The sequence below is a fragment of the Nyctereutes procyonoides genome, unplaced genomic scaffold (assembly GCF_905146905.1).
Source record: "Nyctereutes procyonoides isolate TBG_1078 unplaced genomic scaffold, NYPRO_anot_genome, whole genome shotgun sequence".
Taxonomy (NCBI): domain Eukaryota; kingdom Metazoa; phylum Chordata; class Mammalia; order Carnivora; family Canidae; genus Nyctereutes; species Nyctereutes procyonoides.
In genome coordinates this window covers 3,241,906-3,261,176 of record NW_026575131.1, presented here as the reverse complement: position 1 = coordinate 3,261,176, position 19,271 = coordinate 3,241,906, and the positions used below count along the sequence as shown (strand labels likewise).

General features: G+C 56.1%; 1 protein-coding gene across 10 annotated transcripts in view; it reads left to right on the top strand.

Moving 5' to 3' along the window:
* IQSEC1 (IQ motif and Sec7 domain ArfGEF 1) overlaps positions 1-19,271 on the top strand; it is a 376,008-nt gene that overhangs the window by 341,132 nt on the left and 15,605 nt on the right. For all 10 annotated transcript variants that reach the window (XM_055342623.1, XM_055342625.1, XM_055342632.1 and 7 more), the window contains 6 exons: positions 7,783-7,944; positions 10,220-10,342; positions 11,554-11,720; positions 16,455-16,594; positions 17,057-17,086; positions 18,623-18,748. In XM_055342623.1, the coding sequence (XP_055198598.1) occupies positions 7,783-7,944; positions 10,220-10,342; positions 11,554-11,720; positions 16,455-16,594; positions 17,057-17,086; positions 18,623-18,748 (748 nt within the window). The remainder of the gene's footprint in view (positions 1-7,782; positions 7,945-10,219; positions 10,343-11,553; positions 11,721-16,454; positions 16,595-17,056; positions 17,087-18,622; positions 18,749-19,271) is intronic.

Here is a 19,271-nt window from a genome sequence, read left to right as displayed (position 1 = left end):
TTTCATGGGTTTTCTTATTAGGGCAAAACTTTTGTTCTTTTAAAAAAAACCGTCTCAGCTGTTTTTGATGGGTTTTCTTCACATGAATTTTGGGAATAAGCTCATTAAGACCCATGAGCAATCCTGGCGGGCTTTTCTTGGCTATTGCCTTCAGCTCAGAGAATAAGTTAGGGTCACCTGTGCCATTAGGGCGTTGTGGTCCAGCCACAGGTGGTGCCTGAAATTAAAGCTAACTAAAGTTTAACACTAATCCCGGTCCTCTGGCATGCTAGCCATGGTGCAGGTGCTCACTGGCCACATGCAGCCTCCATGCCAACAGCACAGATCAAGAACAGTCGGGTCGCCATAGAACATGCTTGTGGATAGCGCTGGTCTAGAGTATGGAGGGACAGTCAGCAGCAAGTCTGGCTCCCTGTGGGGTGTGGGGCAGAGCGGTTGTGGCTGGCCCCCAGTGGCAGGAGCCAGTGGACTCTGTGTGAAACTTGCCCCTGCCCTCCAGGGAGGCTCCAGGGCTGTAAGAGTGTGTTACAGAGCACCAGGCTTCCTCCCTCCCGGCTCAGCCTTCACCACCTCCCTCCCCAGCCCCCTACCCTTGCCCACATACCCCCCCCAACACCTGCCTCTTGGGCCCACCCAGCCTCGAAGAGAGCGCTCAGTTCCCAGCCCCTCCCAGTAGTAAGCTTCCCCCGACACAGACCTCAGCCCCCCTCAGAAGGATACATGGAGGATCTGAATGATGCACCCAAAGTGGGCAAGGGAGTCCGTGAGTGGGAAGGAAAATCAAAACAAGAGACCTGAGAATGGAGGCAGGTCGGCAGGGAGGGGCATCCCTGGGGCCACCTGCCATTCACAAGCCCCGGAGGCAGCATGGGGGTCCAGGAGCTAGAGGCAGGAGGGTTTCAGCCCCAGTCCTGCCACACATCAGCTGCAGCGACTTGGCGACTCCTTGCACTCTCTGAGCCTCACCGGCTACACCTGGAAGATGGAGACGAGGTTCCTGTCTCCTGGGGCTTGACAAGGATTAGAGGTAGTGGGACCAAGAGCCTTGCCTGGAGCCCACCATCAAGGAGGTGCTTATGGGTGGCAGCTGGGCCTGCTGTGCCCAGAGCAAAGGGGGAAGGGGCTTCCAGGAGCTCAGGCTGTAGGAGGACCCCGCAGGTAGTTTGGTGCAGAGCAGTCAGTGGCTCATGCACTTAGTGTATGCTGGGCACTGCCCTATAAGCCTGTCATGCTGTAAATCCTGTCTACCTTCTGGGGGTAGGGACTCTTACCCCCCTGTATGGATGGGTGGGCTGAGGTCCCAAGAGGGTCACCTGTCTGAGGTCACACAGCCAGTGGGTGGGCAGGCTGGAACTAACACCACCCCACCCAGCTTCTGAACACAGCCACTTAAAATCCGGCATGGGACCTGCCACTACACATGCACCCCATCGGCTCACTAGGCTGCAGATGTGAACTGAGAGTTCAGGAGGCAAAGCCACACCAGTCATGGGAGGCCACTCAGCCCTGGAGCAGTGGTCCTTGGGCCACCAGAGCAGCAGGAGCTGGGGTCAGTCCCCCCGTAGCCCCAATGGGGTCTCATGTACCTGTGTTCCCACACACGTGCTCAGGGATACAGGCCTTGCTGTGTCAGCCTCCTCTCTTTCATGCCCCTCTCACTCTGGCAAGAGCCCAGGTGACTAGAGCCCAGGCAAGTTTTGTCCCAAGTGGATGTGGCCAGAGCTCCCTCACCTCTGGCAGAATATTCTAATCCCCAGAACTGCCCTGTGATGAAATGGGTACCCGAGTGATTACCTCGAGTCTGAGGAGCATGTAAGTTAGGGCCTCAGCAACCACTTGGCATGATGGTGCGCTAGGACTCTTCCTTGGGGTAGGAGCTGTTCAAAGGGGAGCATCTGAGGTCCCTTCCAGCCCAGGGAAGCACGCCTCCCCTCCACTCAGTGCCCAGCTGCTGGGGCCTGCCAGGTGCCACCCTGCCTGTTCCTTTCTGTAAGCCACTGTCCACTGGAGCTGCTGCAGGAGGAAGGTGGAGAGCCCTGGTGTGAGCCTGGAGTGCTCTGAGATTTCACCTTCCTGCATTCCTGGGCGGTCAGCTGCTTTCTACCTGAGTGGGAAGCAGGCTCAGAGGCTGCAGAGCTGGGCCAGCCTCTCTCAGTGAGCAGTAGAGCTGGGCTGGTGGTGGTGGTGGTGGTCTCCAGATCTGCTAGCCCCAACTCCGTGCTCCTCACGTGTGGCATATTTCTTGTTGATTAATGAAAATGCCAACGACAACAGCCAGCCCATATAAACATACCAGGTCTCAGGCGCTGTACGGAATGCTTCATGTGTGTCACCTCACTGAATCCTCACAGTGACCCTGTGACACTTGACTCTAGGGGGCCAGAGCTCGGAGAGGTCAGGTGCTAGTTCGAGGCCACAGAGCCAGACATGCTGGCTCCAGGGTTCCGGGGAGCTGTTCACCGTTGCTGGGAGTGCTGACACTTTAAAGATCGGCTCTCTTAGGAGCACTTTGAGTTACTAAGAAGGAGGCTGGGTCCGCATTCCCCTGGACATGAGCTACCCAGCCAGCCTGTGGTCCTCACTGCCCTCAGCCCTGGGGGTCCCTAGCCATGTCCTGGGTCTGGGGTGGCTGGTGCTGAGTCTCTCAGGGAAGAAGACAGTGCCAAGACAGGCCCCGCAGGGCATACAGCCATGATGGAGGGTGATTCCTCCGCCTTCTCTCTGTAGTAAGGGTAAGCCCTGTTCAGCTTGGGCTCCAGCATCAGGAAGAGCTTTGTAAAAATCAGAGCTACATGAAATACAGTCTGTAGAGGTGGTGAGTTCGCTGGCGCTGGAAGTATGTGAGCAGATGGAAGGTGACCACTTATTTGTAGGATGCTGGGAGCACTTGAGCCTGGATTGCCTAATTGAAGGGGGCTTCCAGGCATGCAGGGGTTGTCCAAGTACCGAAGGTGATGAGTCCCTCCCCCTGTGGTCAGCTGAGACCAGTTATGAGGACGGCTCAGCCTCCTGACCACTGAGGCTCCTCGGGCACCGGAGGTAAGCAGACCCTGTGTCAGCCTCTGTTAAACAGGGCCTTCTCCGTTGCAAGTGACAGGAACCCGGTCAGACTGGTTTAAGCAGAGGCCTTATTGGTCTTGGACCTGAAAAGCCACTGGGTGCCTCCAGGCCCTTCTGCGTGGAGTCCTGGCCTGCCAGTGCCGCACCAGAGCAGGAGGTCTGCCAGCTGTCCCAGGCTCACGGTCCAGCCTCACGGCAGCCTCAGCAGGAACAGAGTCTCCCCTATCATCCGCCCCCAGTGCTTGCTCCACAGTGCTCATTGTGGTCAGCAGGATTCGGGGCTCCAACTGGCCAGGCTGGGAGTAAGGTCAGCCCATGGGGTCAGAGGGACAGAACGGGTGGCGTAGGAAATCCGGAGGCCAGCTAGATGCGGGGTAGGGAGGTGCGGACGGCCGCCCACTTGCATGTCTCTTTGGCTGCTCAGGCAGCTAGAAAGGACGGGAGAAGCCCATGGCTGGCCCTGTAGACCCCTGCTGGGAAAAGCATTCAAGTTTGGGTGATCTGTAAGCATGGTGCCTGCCTTGTAACCGCCACTCTGCAAGCTCGGTGTCAATACTGACTGCTCACAGCCCGGAGACAGGAGGCACATGTGAGACATGCCACTGGTGTGGTGTGCGTGTGCTCGCCTGTCACGGCCAAGTCTGATTCAGCAGCTGACGTGGAAGAAAGCCAGGCCCACCTTGCGATGGACAGCAGAGCCAAGCCGTGGATTCTTCTGCTCCAGCCTGTCCTGCCGACACCTCTTGAGGACCCTTGAAGGGGGTGGGGGGCACAGAATACAGGAGCAGGTCAGGTATGGGTGCCACAGGTGTCCCCCTCGGCACCTGCTGACACTGGGCCCTTAGAGAAGTAAGCTGGTCAGGCTGGATGTTTGGCCGCAGTGATGGTGAGGGCAGAGTGAAACTCTGGGGGGCTTCTTGGAGCAGCAGAGTGGGTTGGAACTACCAGCGTGCTTTCTCTCGCCTGGCAACCCAGAGCCAAGGTATCTGACCGTTCTGTGCCCTCTTTCAGTCATGAGTCAGATACGGCTTTTGTGTTGATCATTCTCTCTAGCAGGGTCCCTCTTCCTGGCTCCTGGTTCAATGCCACTTCCCCAGGGAGGCCTTCCTTAATCATCCCTCCCACCCCTTCCAGCCCAAGTCCACACACCTTCTCCAGGTCACCATGGCACCACTTTGGTTTTGTTCTGCTTGTTGCTGGGCCTCCTCTTACATCATACACCAACAGTATTTTTGGAGGGCTTAGAGGCATTAACCCATTTAACCTTCACAGTTCCTCTGCTGTGTGCACCGTGGCTGTGTCCATTATATGAATGGGGAAGCTGAGGCACAGAGATATTAAGTATCTTGCCCCAGGTCACCCAGCTAGTAAGAGTCTGGGTTTGAGGGAAGTCTGGTGGGGAGGTGGGGGGCTCCAGTGTGCTGACACAACACAGGTTAATTTCTGTCATATTGCCATCCGTTACTGGTTAGCCAGGGACTGCTCATCAGGTCTCTCAGGTACAGGACAGCAGGGGCATCCTTTCGATGTGGACTCCCTGGTCCCTATGGCAGAGGAAGGTGCCAGAAGGGATCACGCAGTTCCCATAGGAAGTGCCATGCATCACTTCTCTCACAGTGCATTGGCCACAGTATACCACATAGCCCCCTAAAGGCCACGAGGGGAGGTGGGCAGCACTGATAATTCATCCCCTTGCGTCCCATCACCCTGCAAGTCACCGTGTGGGACACTTAGCAGGATATATGGGCACAAGCCCCTTTGGTCAGCATGGAGCTCTGTAAAGGAACAGGTGAATCTAGGACCACTGCTTGGCAGAGCCCCCAGGAGCACACTTGGGTTTTCACTGCATTGTCGAGGTGGCCGGGACCAGCAAGGACCTGACAGGTAGGGAACTCGCGTTATCGCTGTCCAGTGCACTGGCTGTGTGCCGCCAGGAGGTCCCTGAAGGCCAGGCCATCCAGACACTTCCTTTGACCATTGTGCTCATCCTGACCCTGGAACTCCCTGCCTGGCCCACTCCGCCGACCCCAGCTCCTTACCTGTGCCTCCTGCCACCACACCTTTCCTCTCAGTTGCTCAATGAGCTCCTGGTCACTGGTCAAGGCCCAGTGAGTTCAGATTCCTTTCTCCTGGGACATCGCTGTGAAACTTGCCGGGTGGAACCAGTCCCTCCCACATTTGGTTCAGACTAGGAGCTGGAGCCATCAGGTTCAAACTCGGATCCACCAGCAAATACTATCATCTCTACCCTCAAGCTGTGTTCTAAAACCAGCTGCTGCTCCCCACCTCCTGCCCTGTAGCATGGAATGCTTGTAGGGAAGTCCTAGCTGGGCTCCCGCTTCAGATCTAGCCTTGCTCTTCACAGAGCAGCCAGTGGGAGCTTCTTCAGCCTGGACATCGGGTCCCATCACTGCCCTGATCATTAACACACTGGGGCTTCTCGTCCCACTCAGGGGAATACCAGATTCCCCCTGTGGCCTGCAGAACTCTGTGGGTTCCAGCCTGCCCACCCTGCTGCTATGCTATCCTGTCCCAGGGCTCCTACTCTCAGCCACCCTGGAGCAGCTTTCTGGCCCTGGATCCTGCAAAACCCTTTGTCACCTCAGGGCCTTTGCATTTACTTTTGCCTCCATCCAGGAAGCTCCCTAATGACTTAGGTCACTGCCCAGTGTCACCTGCTCAGAGAAGGCCCTGAAGGCACCTGCAGGAACCCCTCCCTGTGCCCTCCAGCCATCATTTAGTCCCTTTGTCCTTTAGACCAAGGATTAGAGCCTACCATTGTGGGGTGTTTCTTGACCAGCCTCGCTCACTGCTGTCATCCTGAGCAGTACCTAGCAAAAAGTAGGCTCTGGGTACTTAATCTGTGAGGAATCCGCATTCTCATGACCTCTTGTAAGACTCTCCTTCCTGCAGTGTGTTCCACTCTCCTGCTGCCTTCTGCTCCTCCCAGGTGGAGGAGCCCATATCCTAGAAGCCTGAGATGCTGTGCAACATTGGTGTATCAACACAGAAGGGGGCAGAGTGGGGAGGTCAGCCAGCCCCACCAGGGAAGCAAGCTAGGACTGGATCGGGGCCCCATATTTGGGCCTCAAGGGACCAGGGGGGCCCAGGCTGTGGGTGGCTGACGCAGGATGCCTGAGCAGAGAGGTCCAGCCCAGCTCTCCAGTCATTGCCGCACAGGAGCACAGGCCCAGGAGGGTCAGATGGCCTGATTTTCCAAGAGAAGCCAGAAATCTGGATTCTGGATTGAGCTTTCCCAACTTCTACATGTTGGCAACTCACTAGAATTCCTTCCGCTAATGTTGTGTAGGCTAAGGAAAAGATGTCTGCAGGTTGGCTGTGGTGACCCCTGACCTAGAAGTTGAGGAAGAGGAGAGTGGGCATGTGGGGGTTGGCATGGAGCAGGGCAGTGAGGGAGCATGAGCAGCTGAGTGGCTGGAGAGGCTGGGGCAGGAGCAGTTCTTGGGGTGTGTGGCAGGGGTCGGGGAGCAGTGCTCTGTCCCCACATCCATGCCAGGGCCCAGCTGGCCGGCCACCACTTCCTGCCAAACTCCTGAAGGTGATGTTAGGGTGTGTGGTCATCCTGGGGTAAAAATAGTAAGGTCACCTTGCAGCAGGAAGTCTGCTTTTGCTTGCAGGTAGGAATATAGCATGTACTGGACGCTGCTGTCAGGAGCCCCATACTTTGTGGGGCAGGTGGATCTGCTCTTGCCCCCAGGCTTCTAGGGAATAGCAGAACACCGATCTCTACCTGCTGGGGCAAGTGGTAGGGCCCAGCTCCCAGTTAGTGGGTGACCTCGCACACCCCCACCCCCTACACCCCTGTGCAGGCCCGGCTGAGGCTCTGGGGTCATCGGACACCCACGTTCCAAGGGTCACACATACGGCCCCCTCACACCATGCTGTGAGGTCAGCCAAGCCTGTGTTGTACCACATGGATCAGCAGGAGGACAGAGGCCCAGAGGGAGGAAGAGGCCAGCCTGGGCCCCCTGCTGGGCCTCTGAGGGGGCCTCCCTCCACCACAGCCCCCTCTCCCCTGGGGCCCCATGGCTCCCAGTGCAGGTGAACTTACTTAGCCCTGTGGGGCCAGCCCAGCCCTTCCTAGAAACCCTGTTTGCCCAGGAAGGATCAATGGAGCACTTTCACTTCCTCTCCTAGAAATTGGAGCTAGTCGTAAGAACCTTCCATGGTGCTTAGCGCATGCAGCATACCAGGCACCTGACTGTCAGGAAGTATAACAAAGGTACTTGAGGCTGCTGGCAAGGTTACATGGCTGTCAGGCCTCTCAACGGCCCAGGTAACAGGAGTGCTGACCCCAGGAGGAGTGTGAGAAGATATGCATATAGGGTGCTTAGACAGTGTGCTCAGAGTCAGCACTCAGCATGTGTTAGAGACCATTTACTGTTGGGGGGCAGGGGACAGGCCAGGACCTGCAGGGCAAGGTGTTCCCATCTGCCTGGCAGTGACTTCTACAGAGAGGGGCTTTTGGGGCACTGCAGAGCAGTAGGGGGAGCAGGTCCCTGCTCCAGCACCCGTGGCCACGCTCCTGTGGATGGCCCAGTTCTAGGCACTATGCCTGGAGCTGGATCTGAGCAGTTCTGGGTTCCCTGTATTACGGACTCCAGCAGTACAGAGCGAGGTACCCTGAGTACCCAGGGAGGAGGGCAAGCCGGGAGGGGGTGGGGCAGCCAGGGCTGAGCCTGTCTCTCGTCCCACCCCTAGGAAGCCTGAGAAGGGCGTCCAGTACCTCATCGAGCGCGGCTTTGTGCCTGACACTCCAGTGGGGGTGGCCCACTTCTTGCTGCAGCGCAAGGGCCTCAGCAGGCAGATGATCGGCGAGTTCCTGGGCAACCGGCAGAAACAATTCAACCGAGATGTGCTTGAGTGAGTTCTGGGGCTGGGGTTTGGGGACGTGGACCTGCACACAAGCAGTGTCAGGCTCACCCCGCCTGCTGGAACATAGACCAAGTCCTCACTGTCTGCAGAAAACCAGGTTTCCAGTTCCCTGGGAACTGTTGACAGTTTGGAGAAGCCCTGCCTGTACCCCAAATCTCTCCATCCCTTCTTGAGACTGCCCTAAGTAGAAAGGACCCCATGCTTGGATCTTTGGGTTTATAAAGCAGTCGCTGTGTATGGGCCCTGCATTGTCCTCAAATACATGGAGTGAGTGTCACATCTTACTAAGTCTCTTTCACAGATGAGCCAAAGCTGCAGGACAGGACCAAATAGGGTGGCTCAAGACTTGGGGGAAGCATCTCCAGGCCCGTTGTTGAGGATTTTTCTGACCAGGCAGCTACACACTGAGACATATGCTGGGAGCAGAAATCAGAGTGGGGTAAAGAGCAAACCACTAGTAACAAGAGCAGTGCCTTGCATCCGTCCAGCCCTGCCTCCTGGGATGAATGAAAAAAGCCAAGGGGGTGGGCAGCGGGCCTCCTGGGGCCAGGCGTCTCTGCCATAAGGAAGAGCCTAGCCACGTGTGTGCTCACCACATCTGCTTTCCTGGGAGGAGGCAGGCAGCTGCCTGGGCCTCTTTTACAGGTGAGGAAACCCAGGCTCAGGAATGGGCTGGCCTGGGTGCTCCCCACCCCCACACATGGGGGCTCATATACACACGTATGTACCATTTAGTCACACACCCACCTGCACACACAGGCACAGGCACAGACACACAGGACACAGGGAGCCGGGGCCTTTGGCAGCAGCTGGCTGTAGCTAGCACCCAGCAGGATGGCATCTGTGCCCTTCCTTGGCCAGGCACACCCACCCGGACTGTTTTCTCCCTGCTTGCCATTTCTGTTCCAGCCCTCATTGGGAAAAGCCTGCTGCATTGTTAGCATGGTTAGTGCCCCTCTCCGCCTTAGAAACCAGCCTCAGGAAACAGTTCAGGGGAAAGTAGATGAGGCCTTTTATGAATTGGGCCTAAGACCATCTTGAGCCAGCCCCCCACCCCCTGCAGCCATTCCTGCACTTCCCCCCACACCCCCCACCCCAGATTCCCCACCCTACCCCCCAAACTAACTGCTCTAGGAAATCCGTGCATTGTTCTCCCCTATCAGAAAATAGCAGCCTCAGGAAGTAGCAGTCCTAACTCCACCCCCAACCCCCAGCCCCGACCCTCTACACCAGGCATCCAGCTCAGATGCTAGTCAGCAAAATACCCTGTGTGGCCCCGGCCCTCCCCCACCTGCTCTGCAGCAGCCTTGAAGGATGGTGCCCCCAGGGCCATGAGCACTCAGAGAAGGCCAAGGGCACACTACAGCCTGTTTATGCCAAAGCCCATCACACCCAGCAGAAGGAGGGCCCTGACAGGATTAGGCCCCCCATGACTGAGGCCTCTGCAACCCCCACCAGGGGTGGCCATGGCTTTGTTACAAATAGATACACTGGACACCATGGCCCTCTGAGTGGTCCCTGGTGCAGACCCCACCTTCTTTGTTCAAGGGTCAGGATCAGAGAGGACAGAGCATGTTATACTGGAGGGTAGTGCTAGGACAAGTGGCACCAAACAAAACCCAGTTACCAGCCGCTCCTGCGAGCTCCACTTCCCTTGGCGGATTAGCAGATGAGGCTGGCACAGGTCCTCCAAGGTGCCCCTGGAAGGACACCCGGCAAAACCCAGGCACCTCTCCCCAGACCCTTGACGTGGGAAAATGGGCTCAGTGCACAGTCACTGGCTGGCAAGTTAGCGGCCAGCCTCCACATCCTCCTGGAGAAGATGGGAGTATGCTCCTGGCATCCCTCACAAATGAGGGATGTCTGAGAAGCCCGAGAAGACTCAGCAGTAATGTCCTGTTGTGTGCTCTGTGTAACGTGCACACTGAGCGCCATCTATTTCTGCTCCGAGGGCCTTTCTCAGGAGCAGCCATATACTCTGGCCCCTCTGTAGATAATTACACACAGAGATACAAGCACCAATGTTTTCCTATGGTTTCAGGGGGTCTGTGGACTCCCCAGAAGCACAGGGGTCTTTGGGCTGTAATCTGGAGTGTTGACTGGTTGGAGGAAGCCAGGCGGAGGAACCCTTCTGGATCCCCTGGCTCTGGGCAGCTCACGGCCTGCCCTGCACTGACTCCCTGTATGCTCTGCCCTCGACAGGAAGGGCGGCAGAGGCTGTGCAGGCAGCAGACCCTGATGCAGCCTTGGTGTCTCGTTTCAGCTGCGTGGTGGATGAGATGGATTTCTCCGCCATGGAATTAGATGAAGCTCTCAGGAAGTTCCAGGCACACATCCGGGTCCAAGGGGAGGCTCAGAAGGTGGAGCGGCTCATCGAGGCTTTCAGGTTGGGGTCAGGGCAGGGCATGGGTGGGTGTCGGGAAGAGGATGGTTCCTGGCTCTGAGGCCCACGGCTTGGGGCCCAAACACCCCCTTTACCCCTGTCCCCTAAGCAGGGTCAGGTGGCCCTGAACGTGCCTGGGGAATGAGGCAGTAGCCCCTTCTGTGTGCCAGGTGCTGTGCTGGTTATCTCTAGAACCACACTTGGACAGTCTGTGTTCCTGCAGGTCCTCGTGAGCATCACTCATTCATGAGTCTGTGTCGTCATTGTCTGCCTGTCTCACATAGTGACTCAGCACAAGCTACACAGCCAGATGGCCTGGCTCTAACACCCACTCCACCACTTCCTAGCTGTGTGACTTTTCCCTGGTTACTTAACCTCTCTGTGCCTCATGTCCTTGCCTATAGAGTGGGGAAAAACAGAAGCCCCTACCTTAGACAGAGTGGAAGGACTGAACCACTTTGAACGTCTGGGTACACTTAGCCTAGCACCTGGTACAGCAGAGAGCCCACAGTCAAGGCCGACTGCCACCCCACACTCATTCATCCCAGGAGTGTGTGCACAGTGTCTGGGTAGGATCCTCTGTGCCCATGCTAGGTGGGGGAGACACGAGTCAGCCACTGACCCAGCCTTCGGGGCCCAGCGCCAGTGGTAGGACAAAGGTGGAGAAGGAGAACACAACAGGAGGATGACTCTGGGGCCCTAGGAGGGGGTTGCTCAGGCAGTTGCAGGAGGGCTTCCTGGAGGTGGTGGCACTAATGGAGAAGACAGGATTGAAGCCCGTGTTTTCTGAGCTCCGACGCTACTGCCTTAGTCATGGGCCTGCACAGTTCCTCTTCTCTGGTCTGTGCCTCTCATCCACCCCGCTCCCTGAGCCAGGCTCCTTTCATCTCAGGGTCCCTGGTAGCGGGTCCAACACCTACCATCACATCCCTGTTCCAGGCAGGTGAGGAGAGTATAGCCTTAAAGCTGCCCACATCTTACCTGCCCATATCCCAGTGGCCAGAATTTAGCCACCTCCTGGGCTGCATCCAGTTCCCAGGGAGATGGAGAAACATGGTCGTCTCCCTCAGCAGCCATCGCCAGCCAGAGTACAGGTTGTTGAGGTATAACCAGTGTAAGGAGGAGCAGGTGTCACCCCCATTTACCAGATGTGCAAACTGAGGCTCCTGCCCAACCGACATGGTCCTGACCCTGCTCCCTCTCCCGGCCTACAGCCAGCGCTACTGCATCTGCAACCCTGGGGTGGTTCGACAATTCCGGAACCCAGACACCATTTTTATCCTGGCATTTGCCATCATCCTGCTCAACACAGACATGTACAGCCCCAACGTCAAACCAGAGCGGAAGATGAAGCTGGAGGACTTCGTCAAGAACCTGCGAGGTGAGCTGGCCCGGGCTCTGGGCTCTGGCGTACAGCCGTCCCTCGGACGCTCTCTGAGCACGCACCCAGCCAGGCATGGGGCAGAGCCAAGGGGCCAGGCTCTGGTGCACCCAGTCCTTGCCACAGGTGCCCGGGGTGAGCCTTGGTTCCATGGACACCGCATCAATTACCCTAAAGGGTGCTTACCGCTGTCACAGGCAGTGACACACACACCTGGGTCTCATGGTGCCAGGAACCTCACACGTGGCAGAGGTGACCTTTTCAGCATGTTCTGGAAGGCTATGTGGGGGTTCGATAGATGGAGGTGGGGGACAGGGGGCCAGGCCCGAGAAAGCTTAGGCCAGCACGGGGGCCCGGTACGGTCCACAGAGGCTGGATCGGGGGAGGTGAGGGAGCACAGTCTGGAGCCCAGGCACTGGGCGTCCCTGGCAGGCAGAGCCAGGCCGAGGGGCTGGCACACACCCTCCCTGTCACTGAGTTGCCCCTCCCTACCCTCGATACTCCTCGCGAAGCTGACTTGTCTTCGTATGTATGTGTTTTAGAGAAACTTTATATCACACTATAAACAGGAAGCCCGTATCATTTGCCACACTTAGGCAGTCACTCTAGAACTCAGCGGATGAAAGCACCAGAGCTGGTTCTGGCTGGGCCCCAAGGCTGAGGCGCGTGGCCCGTGTTTGACGGGTGCTAAGGTGGACAGTGAGAAGGGAGGCTTCCTGGGGTCATTATGGAGAAAAGGAGTTGGAAAGGGGACAGCTGTCTCCCAGGTGGCACTGTCTTAGCTGATAGCATGTCCTCGTGTACCTGAGTCCCTGGGAGGAAGAGGAGGACTGTGTCCCTCTCTTTGGGGGAAGATCAGCTACAGCAGGCTGAGGTCCTCTTAGAAAAGGGTGTGGGGTACAGGTATACATATATAAATATATGTAAATATACATGTACACACATACGTGAGGAAGAAGGTGGGGAGGGGCAGAGGAAGAGAGAGAGAGAGAACCTCAGCCAGGCTCTGCGCCCAGCATGGAACCCGAAGTGGGGCCCCATCTCAACAACCCCGAGATCATGACCTGAGCCAAAATCAAGAGTCCAATGCTGAACCCACTGAGCCACTGAGGCGCCCCAAGGGTGTCATATTTTTTAAAAAAGAAAAAAGCTGGTTTGAATCAGGTCCAACTTTGTGAACTTGCTGAGCCATTTAAATGTACTCTTCTTGTCCTTTTTACCCCCCGTAAAAGCCCCTGTTCCGTCATCCCGTCTCCTGGGACAGGATGAGCACCCCCCACCCCCACCCCTGCCCGGGCTTGAACTGTCTTAGCACGCCCCCTGGCGGTGGGCACCCCTGCACCAAGCCGGCTAATGGGATGCCCACCCAGAGGTGGCTGGGCTGCCCCCGTTTCCCAGCTGGGCTCCAGGACCTGAGCCATCAGGGAAGCCGAGGGGCCAGGGCTTGGTTCAGACCACTCAGACGATGGCCATTCCCTGCACTGAGCACTCATGGTGTGTGGCCCTCTGCTAGATCTGAGGGGCGCTGTGGGCTACAAGAAATAAGGAGTCTGGGAACTTCCTTAATGGAAATCAGTACCAGAGCACGAGAGCACAACCAACAGATGCTTTGGTGGGGCAAGGATGTGCACTCCTCTGTCAGCCCTATAGACTTCTTTCCTTGCAGGGCTGAGCCTGACTGGTTTTCCCAGAGTCCTGTGTGGGCCTAGCGTACAGAAAGCAGGCTATGTAGTACATGCTGTTGACGACCCCAGGGGAGTTTAAAGGTCTCTGTGACTTGACTGTGATTTTTTTTCTGCCTGTAAACCTCACCCCCATAATTGGGACCCTTCCTGTATGGGGAGCAACAGGAGGAGCCAGAGTGATTAGCCCAGAGGGAAGAAGGCTCCCGGAAGGATGGGGTTGCTGGGTCAGGTCCTGCCAGTCAGCTACCCTCATATCCCCGCGGTCTGCAGGGCGTTCTCATCCCACTTCTCGGGGGAGCGAGCTGCTGGTTCCATCTCCCAAGCCTGGGCCATTCCCACCAAATCCCATCTTTTCCATCCAGGAACCGGGGAGCATTCTGTTCCATCTTCCTTGTGTTCAGAAAGGTAACCAAGGCAGAGAGGGAGGGGATTCACCCAAGATCACACAGCAAGTGCATGTCAGAGGGGGCAGGACTCTGGTCTCCCAAAGCCCACCTGGTGCTCTGCCCTGGGAAGACATCCAGCTTGTTCTTTGTAGAGGAAACCTTCCCCCCAACACACACTGGACACATTTTCTCTGGAATTGTTCACTCTGGTTCTCCTGGTAGGTCCAGCACCAGGAGTATCTCTGGGGGTTGGAAGGCGGGTGGGAGGGGAATTGCTCACCAGCACGAAAGTCAGATCAATGCTTTAATTTTATTGACAATCTGTTTTTACATTCTTTATTTTTTTAAGATTTTATTTATTCATTCATGAGTGACACAGAAAGAGAGAGGCAGAGAGAGAAGCAGGCTCCATGCAGGAAGCCTGATGTGGGACTCGATCCTGGGACTCCAGGACCATGCCCTGGGCCAAAGGCAGGCACTAAATTGCTGAGCCACCCAGGGATCCCCTGTTTTTAAATTCTTTAGACTGATTTTTGAATGGGTATTATCCTCACATAGTTTAAAAAAAAAAAAAGTAATATACCCAAGCAATCAGATTCCGTGGTATTTACCCAAAGGAGTTGAAAACGTATGTCCACACAAAAACCTGCACATGGATATTTATAGCAGCTTTTTTCATAGTTGCCAAAACTTGGAAGCAACCAAGGTGTCCTTCGGTAGATGAATGGATACATAAACTGTCTCATCCAGACAACGGAATGTTATTCAGCGTTAAAAAGAAATGAGCTACCAAACCGTGAGAAGACTGAAGGAAACTTAAATGCATATTACTCAGTAAAAGAAGCCAGATTGAAGAGACCACTGCTGTATGATTCCAACTATATGACATTCCAGAAAAGGCAAAACTATGGAGATATCAAAGATCAGTGGTTGCGGGGGTGGTAGGATTGGTGGAGGGATGAGTTAGGTAGAGCCCAGAGGGGTTTTAGGTCAGTGACTCCATCTGACTCCACCATGGTGGACATGTGCCATTAATCATTTATTATCGAATGTACAACACCAAGAGTGAATCCAGTGTCAGCTATGGACTTTGAGTGAATGGCGTGTCAGTGTAGTTTCACTGATCATAACAAATCTTGGTGCAGGAGGTTAGTGGGGGTGGAGGGGCAGGTGTCATGGAGAAATCTCTGTACTTTTCCCTCAATTTTGCTGTGAACTTAACTGCTCTAAGCAACAGTTGTAGAAAATAGTCCGTTTAAAAAAAAAAGTAGTCAAGGTCTGTAGCAGAGGCCTCCCATCCGTCCCCGTGTGTCCGGGCTGTTCAGTCCCTGGCACCTCCCAGAGCTCCTCTGCTCACACAAGTACAAACGTGCATGACTGCTTTTCCTCCCTGTTTTGCACCTCGCTTTTCTCATTTAACAAATCTAAGAGAGGGCAGCCCCAGTGGCACAGCAGTTTAGCGCTGCCTGCAGCCCAGGGTGTGATCCTGGAGACCCAGGATCGAGTCCCACGTCAGGCTCCCTGCATGGAGCCTGCTTCTCCCTCTGCCTGTGTGTGTCTCTGCCTCTCTCTCTGTGTGTCTCTCATGAAAAAATAAAATCTTTATTAAAAAAAAAAATCCAAGAGAAAGTTCTCGTGTCGGTTCCCTATGGCCTTGCTCATTTTCTGGGCGGGTGTGTAGTATTCCATTGCACTCCTATGGGGCAATGGGTTAACCAGTCCCCTACTGACGGGTAAATGGGTGAGATCCAGCCTTCCGCTATTTGGAAACCATGCTGCAATGAGTCACCTCATTTGCATACCATGTCCCGTGGGACAAATTCCCCCAAATGCAGTCCGTGGCCCAGAGGGGATTTGAGTTTATAATTGTGCCAGGCAGTGGCAAGTGGCCCAGTGCAAGGGCTGAACCATGTCCGTGTCCCACCAGCAGTGTGTGAGGCCCCTTCCCACAGCCTTGCCAGTTCCCAAACCCCAGGATTTTTCCCTGCCTGCAGTCTGAGGGCTGGGGTGGGTTTGCATTTCTCTCATGAGTGGACTGGGTTTTCCTCAGCAGTTTTTTCGAGGCATAGCAGAAAGGATACGTGCCTGCTGTCAGAGCAGCCTGAGTTCAAGGCTGGGCTTCTGGGCCCCTGGCTTCCACACAAGTGATGTGGGCCAACGGCTGGCAGCACTGCTCAGGTGCATTGAATTCTCACTTTCTGGGAAACACCAGGGCTGCTCTGGCTTCCTCACAAGATCTCTGGGAAGTCACCTCTGATCTTGGTGGCCTGCTTCAGAGAGGACCTCCAGCTAGGAGACTTGGTCACAGAGCTAGTAAGGGGCGAAGCAAGAACTCAGCCCAAGGTCTTTTAGCAAGCTGATGTTTATAAAGCTCTCGGAGCACCGCCAGAAGGAGGTACAGCCCTCTGCGTGCTAGTCTGGGTGGCTGTGCTAGCCTGGTCCCCTTGGAAGGATTCTGAGACATTTTGTAATCGACTGAAGACTTTCCATGGCTGTGGGTCCAGAAGTCTTTGGTTCCACCGAGGACTGGGGAAAGGCATCAATACTCTGACTGGGTTTAGAAACTGGCAAATGGGGGGCGAGCCTGGGGCCCAAAGCTGAGTGGTGCCACAGCCACCCAGATCCTGGGCCACCCTGACACCTAGCTGCTGTCCCCTGCCCAGGTGTGGACGATGGCGAGGACATCCCCCGGGAGATGCTGATTGGCATCTACGAGCGCATTCGCAAGCGGGAGCTGAAGACCAATGAGGACCATGTGTCCCAGGTGCAGAAGGTGGAGAAGCTCATTGTGGGGAAGAAGCCGGTATGTGGTGCCCCCGCATCCTTGGCTCCCTCACTCCCACCCGCCCCTGCTCCATGTAACACCAGGCCTACTTCAGTGGCTTCAGCTCCGGGCAGTGGCCCTGATGCCATTTGGAACTCGGCTCCTTAGGGGTGGGGGGGTTACTTTAGGTTTCAGGTGGCTCCAGCTATTTGGGATAACAACTATTGGCTCTGGGTTGTATTTTAAGAGAGCCTGAGGCTCTTAAGAAACCAATGGCCAAAGTCATGCAGGGTTTCCCTGGTGGACCACCTTCATTGTGCCCTGAGGGCTCTGGCCGCCAGAACGTCTCCCCAGCTACGTGTGTGGTGTGTCTGGACAGAGGATATGGAACATGCCCCAGGGCAAGTGCTCACCTACCTGGATATCATCCCATTAGCTCTCTCCAGGCCCAGGCACAGTTTTTGGATTAATATCTTTTTTTGTTTAATGTTTCCTGCATAGATTGGATCCCTGCACCATGGGCTTGGCTGTGTGAGTATCCTTCTGCTTTTACATTCTGGCTGATACCCACCCCACCCCACCCCCGGAGCAGGGTGAGGGACGGGGGCGGGGAGGGGGGTCCTTTGTTCACATCTCTGCATCCCCTAGCTCCCAGATCCACCGTCCTAACTGTTTGAATTAATTTCTGGAGCGATGGGAAATTTGATTTTCATAATTATCCCAGCCTCAGATCTCTGCAGGCCCAGAGACGGCGGCCACATGGGGAGGGTTGTGCTGTCAGGCCAGAGCAGTCTTCTTCTCTCTCATCTGGACCCAGCTGAACGCTGAGGCCAACGCTTGTCCTCAGACCCCGAGGCCCTGTGCCTGAAGCAGACCATCCCTCCCACCTCGCCCACGCTCTGCCCACCCCCGTCCCCCGACACTTCACTGCCATGGCCTCAAGCAAGTTTTCCTGCTCACCCCAGGAGTGCCTGGACCCAGGACTAGCCTGGCAGTCACCTGGCATGTTCATGTGTCTGTCTTTACCTCTCCCCAGGCAGCCGTGTGCTGTGAGAGTCAGCGTCACAAACCTGTCTGCCCCCCCCTTCCCATCTTTCCCTAAGGAGAGACCGCTGGATACCACTGTGACATCCTCACCCACCTCTCTGGCCCCACCTCCCACCGTCCTCTCCCCTTCACGCTTTTGCTCTGAACAGTGCCTTTCCCCGAGCATACTAGCCTGGGCCCAGTGCTCCCTCCCCTCTTGTCTCCCTGATGTGCTAAGCCAGGGCATCCCTCCACCAGGACACCTGTCGCAGAGTAAACCCTCCCTGCCATCACACGACCTGGCACATCCTGGCCCTTTACTAACTTGCTGTCTCTTGTGTGATCCTGGGTGCTCTCACAGCCACAGCTGGGCCTCCCTAACGGCTTGTCACCACAAGCACTTAGACACCATACAGGTTGCACCTGGCCTTGAGAGTGGCTTGGGCTTCGGCAGGGTTGGGGCTCACATGAACCCATGCCTCCCATGAGTTCGGGGTCTCAGACAGGGTTTTTCAGACATCAGAACCGTCAAGATTCTCTAGGAACAGCCCGGAATCCGCTCCCAGCTCTGCACCTTCCCACTTGTGTGGCTGAGACAAGCTGCTCAACCACTCTGTGCCTCAATTTCCTCGTCTAGAGTAGACACACTCTTGGAGAAACCTTTGCAGAGACTACCAGGCTAACGTCTGTGACGGACACTTGGTGGGGACCCAGAGATCATGAATTTCTCAGTGAGGGTGGAGGAGCTCCCATATGAGTGTGGTACTCTAAGAAGTCTGGACCTGTCTGCAGGAAAGGAAAGGAAGCATCATAAGAAGCAGGGGCATGTTCCACGGCCTTTCAGGAGAGCTCCTGAACAAGAGTGGGGGAAGATTGCTGAGTCCAAACATGTCTGCTCTGCTGTGCACAGTTGGCAGGAGAGGGCGTTTTCAAATGCCAGGCCCACAGGCTGGGGGTTGAGTCTGCAGGCTGGACTCACGTGCGACCCGGGCTCTAGCAGAGGGGCAGGGGGCTGACGGCAGTGCTTCCCACCCCACACAGGTGCTCTCTCTGCCCCACCGGAGACTGGTCTGCTACTGCCGGCTCTTCGAGGTTCCAGACCCAAATAAGCCCCAGAAACTCGGACTGCACCAGCGAGAAATCTTCCTCTTTAACGACCTGCTGGTGGTATGTGGTTCCCCACAGCGTGCCGTGGCTGGGAGCGTGGCTCAGGCAGCCTTGACCTGCAGCTCTGCTCCCCGTGAGGTCGTGTCTGCCTGCACTCGGGGAGAGGCACATGCGTGGGTGGGGTGCAGGCGATGGTGAAGTGAGCCCTGTGGTCTTTGGGTTAGAGGAGGGAGAGTCAAACTCACAGTGCTGCCAATGGAAATAGGGCTTCAATGGCTTATGTAAAAGTCCAGAAGGGGATCTGGGCCTTCAGCCCCGACTCTTTCTAAAGGCTTAAACTGAGTCAGCAGGACTCCTTGTGAGGCTGTCTCTAGGCTGTGTGGGCCCCCTTCTCTTGGCAGCCTCTGTCCAAGAAGGGAATGTCAGCCTTGGCAGCTGCAGGCTGACTCCTGCCCCCCTCCCTTGCATCCCGGCCTCCAGTGGGATTCTCTTCATAGGAGTCTGAGCACAGGTCTCACTGCTTCCCAGGGCTGTGCCTAAGCCACTCAGGGGGTCCAGGCAGGTGCGGTGCTGTCTCATTGGC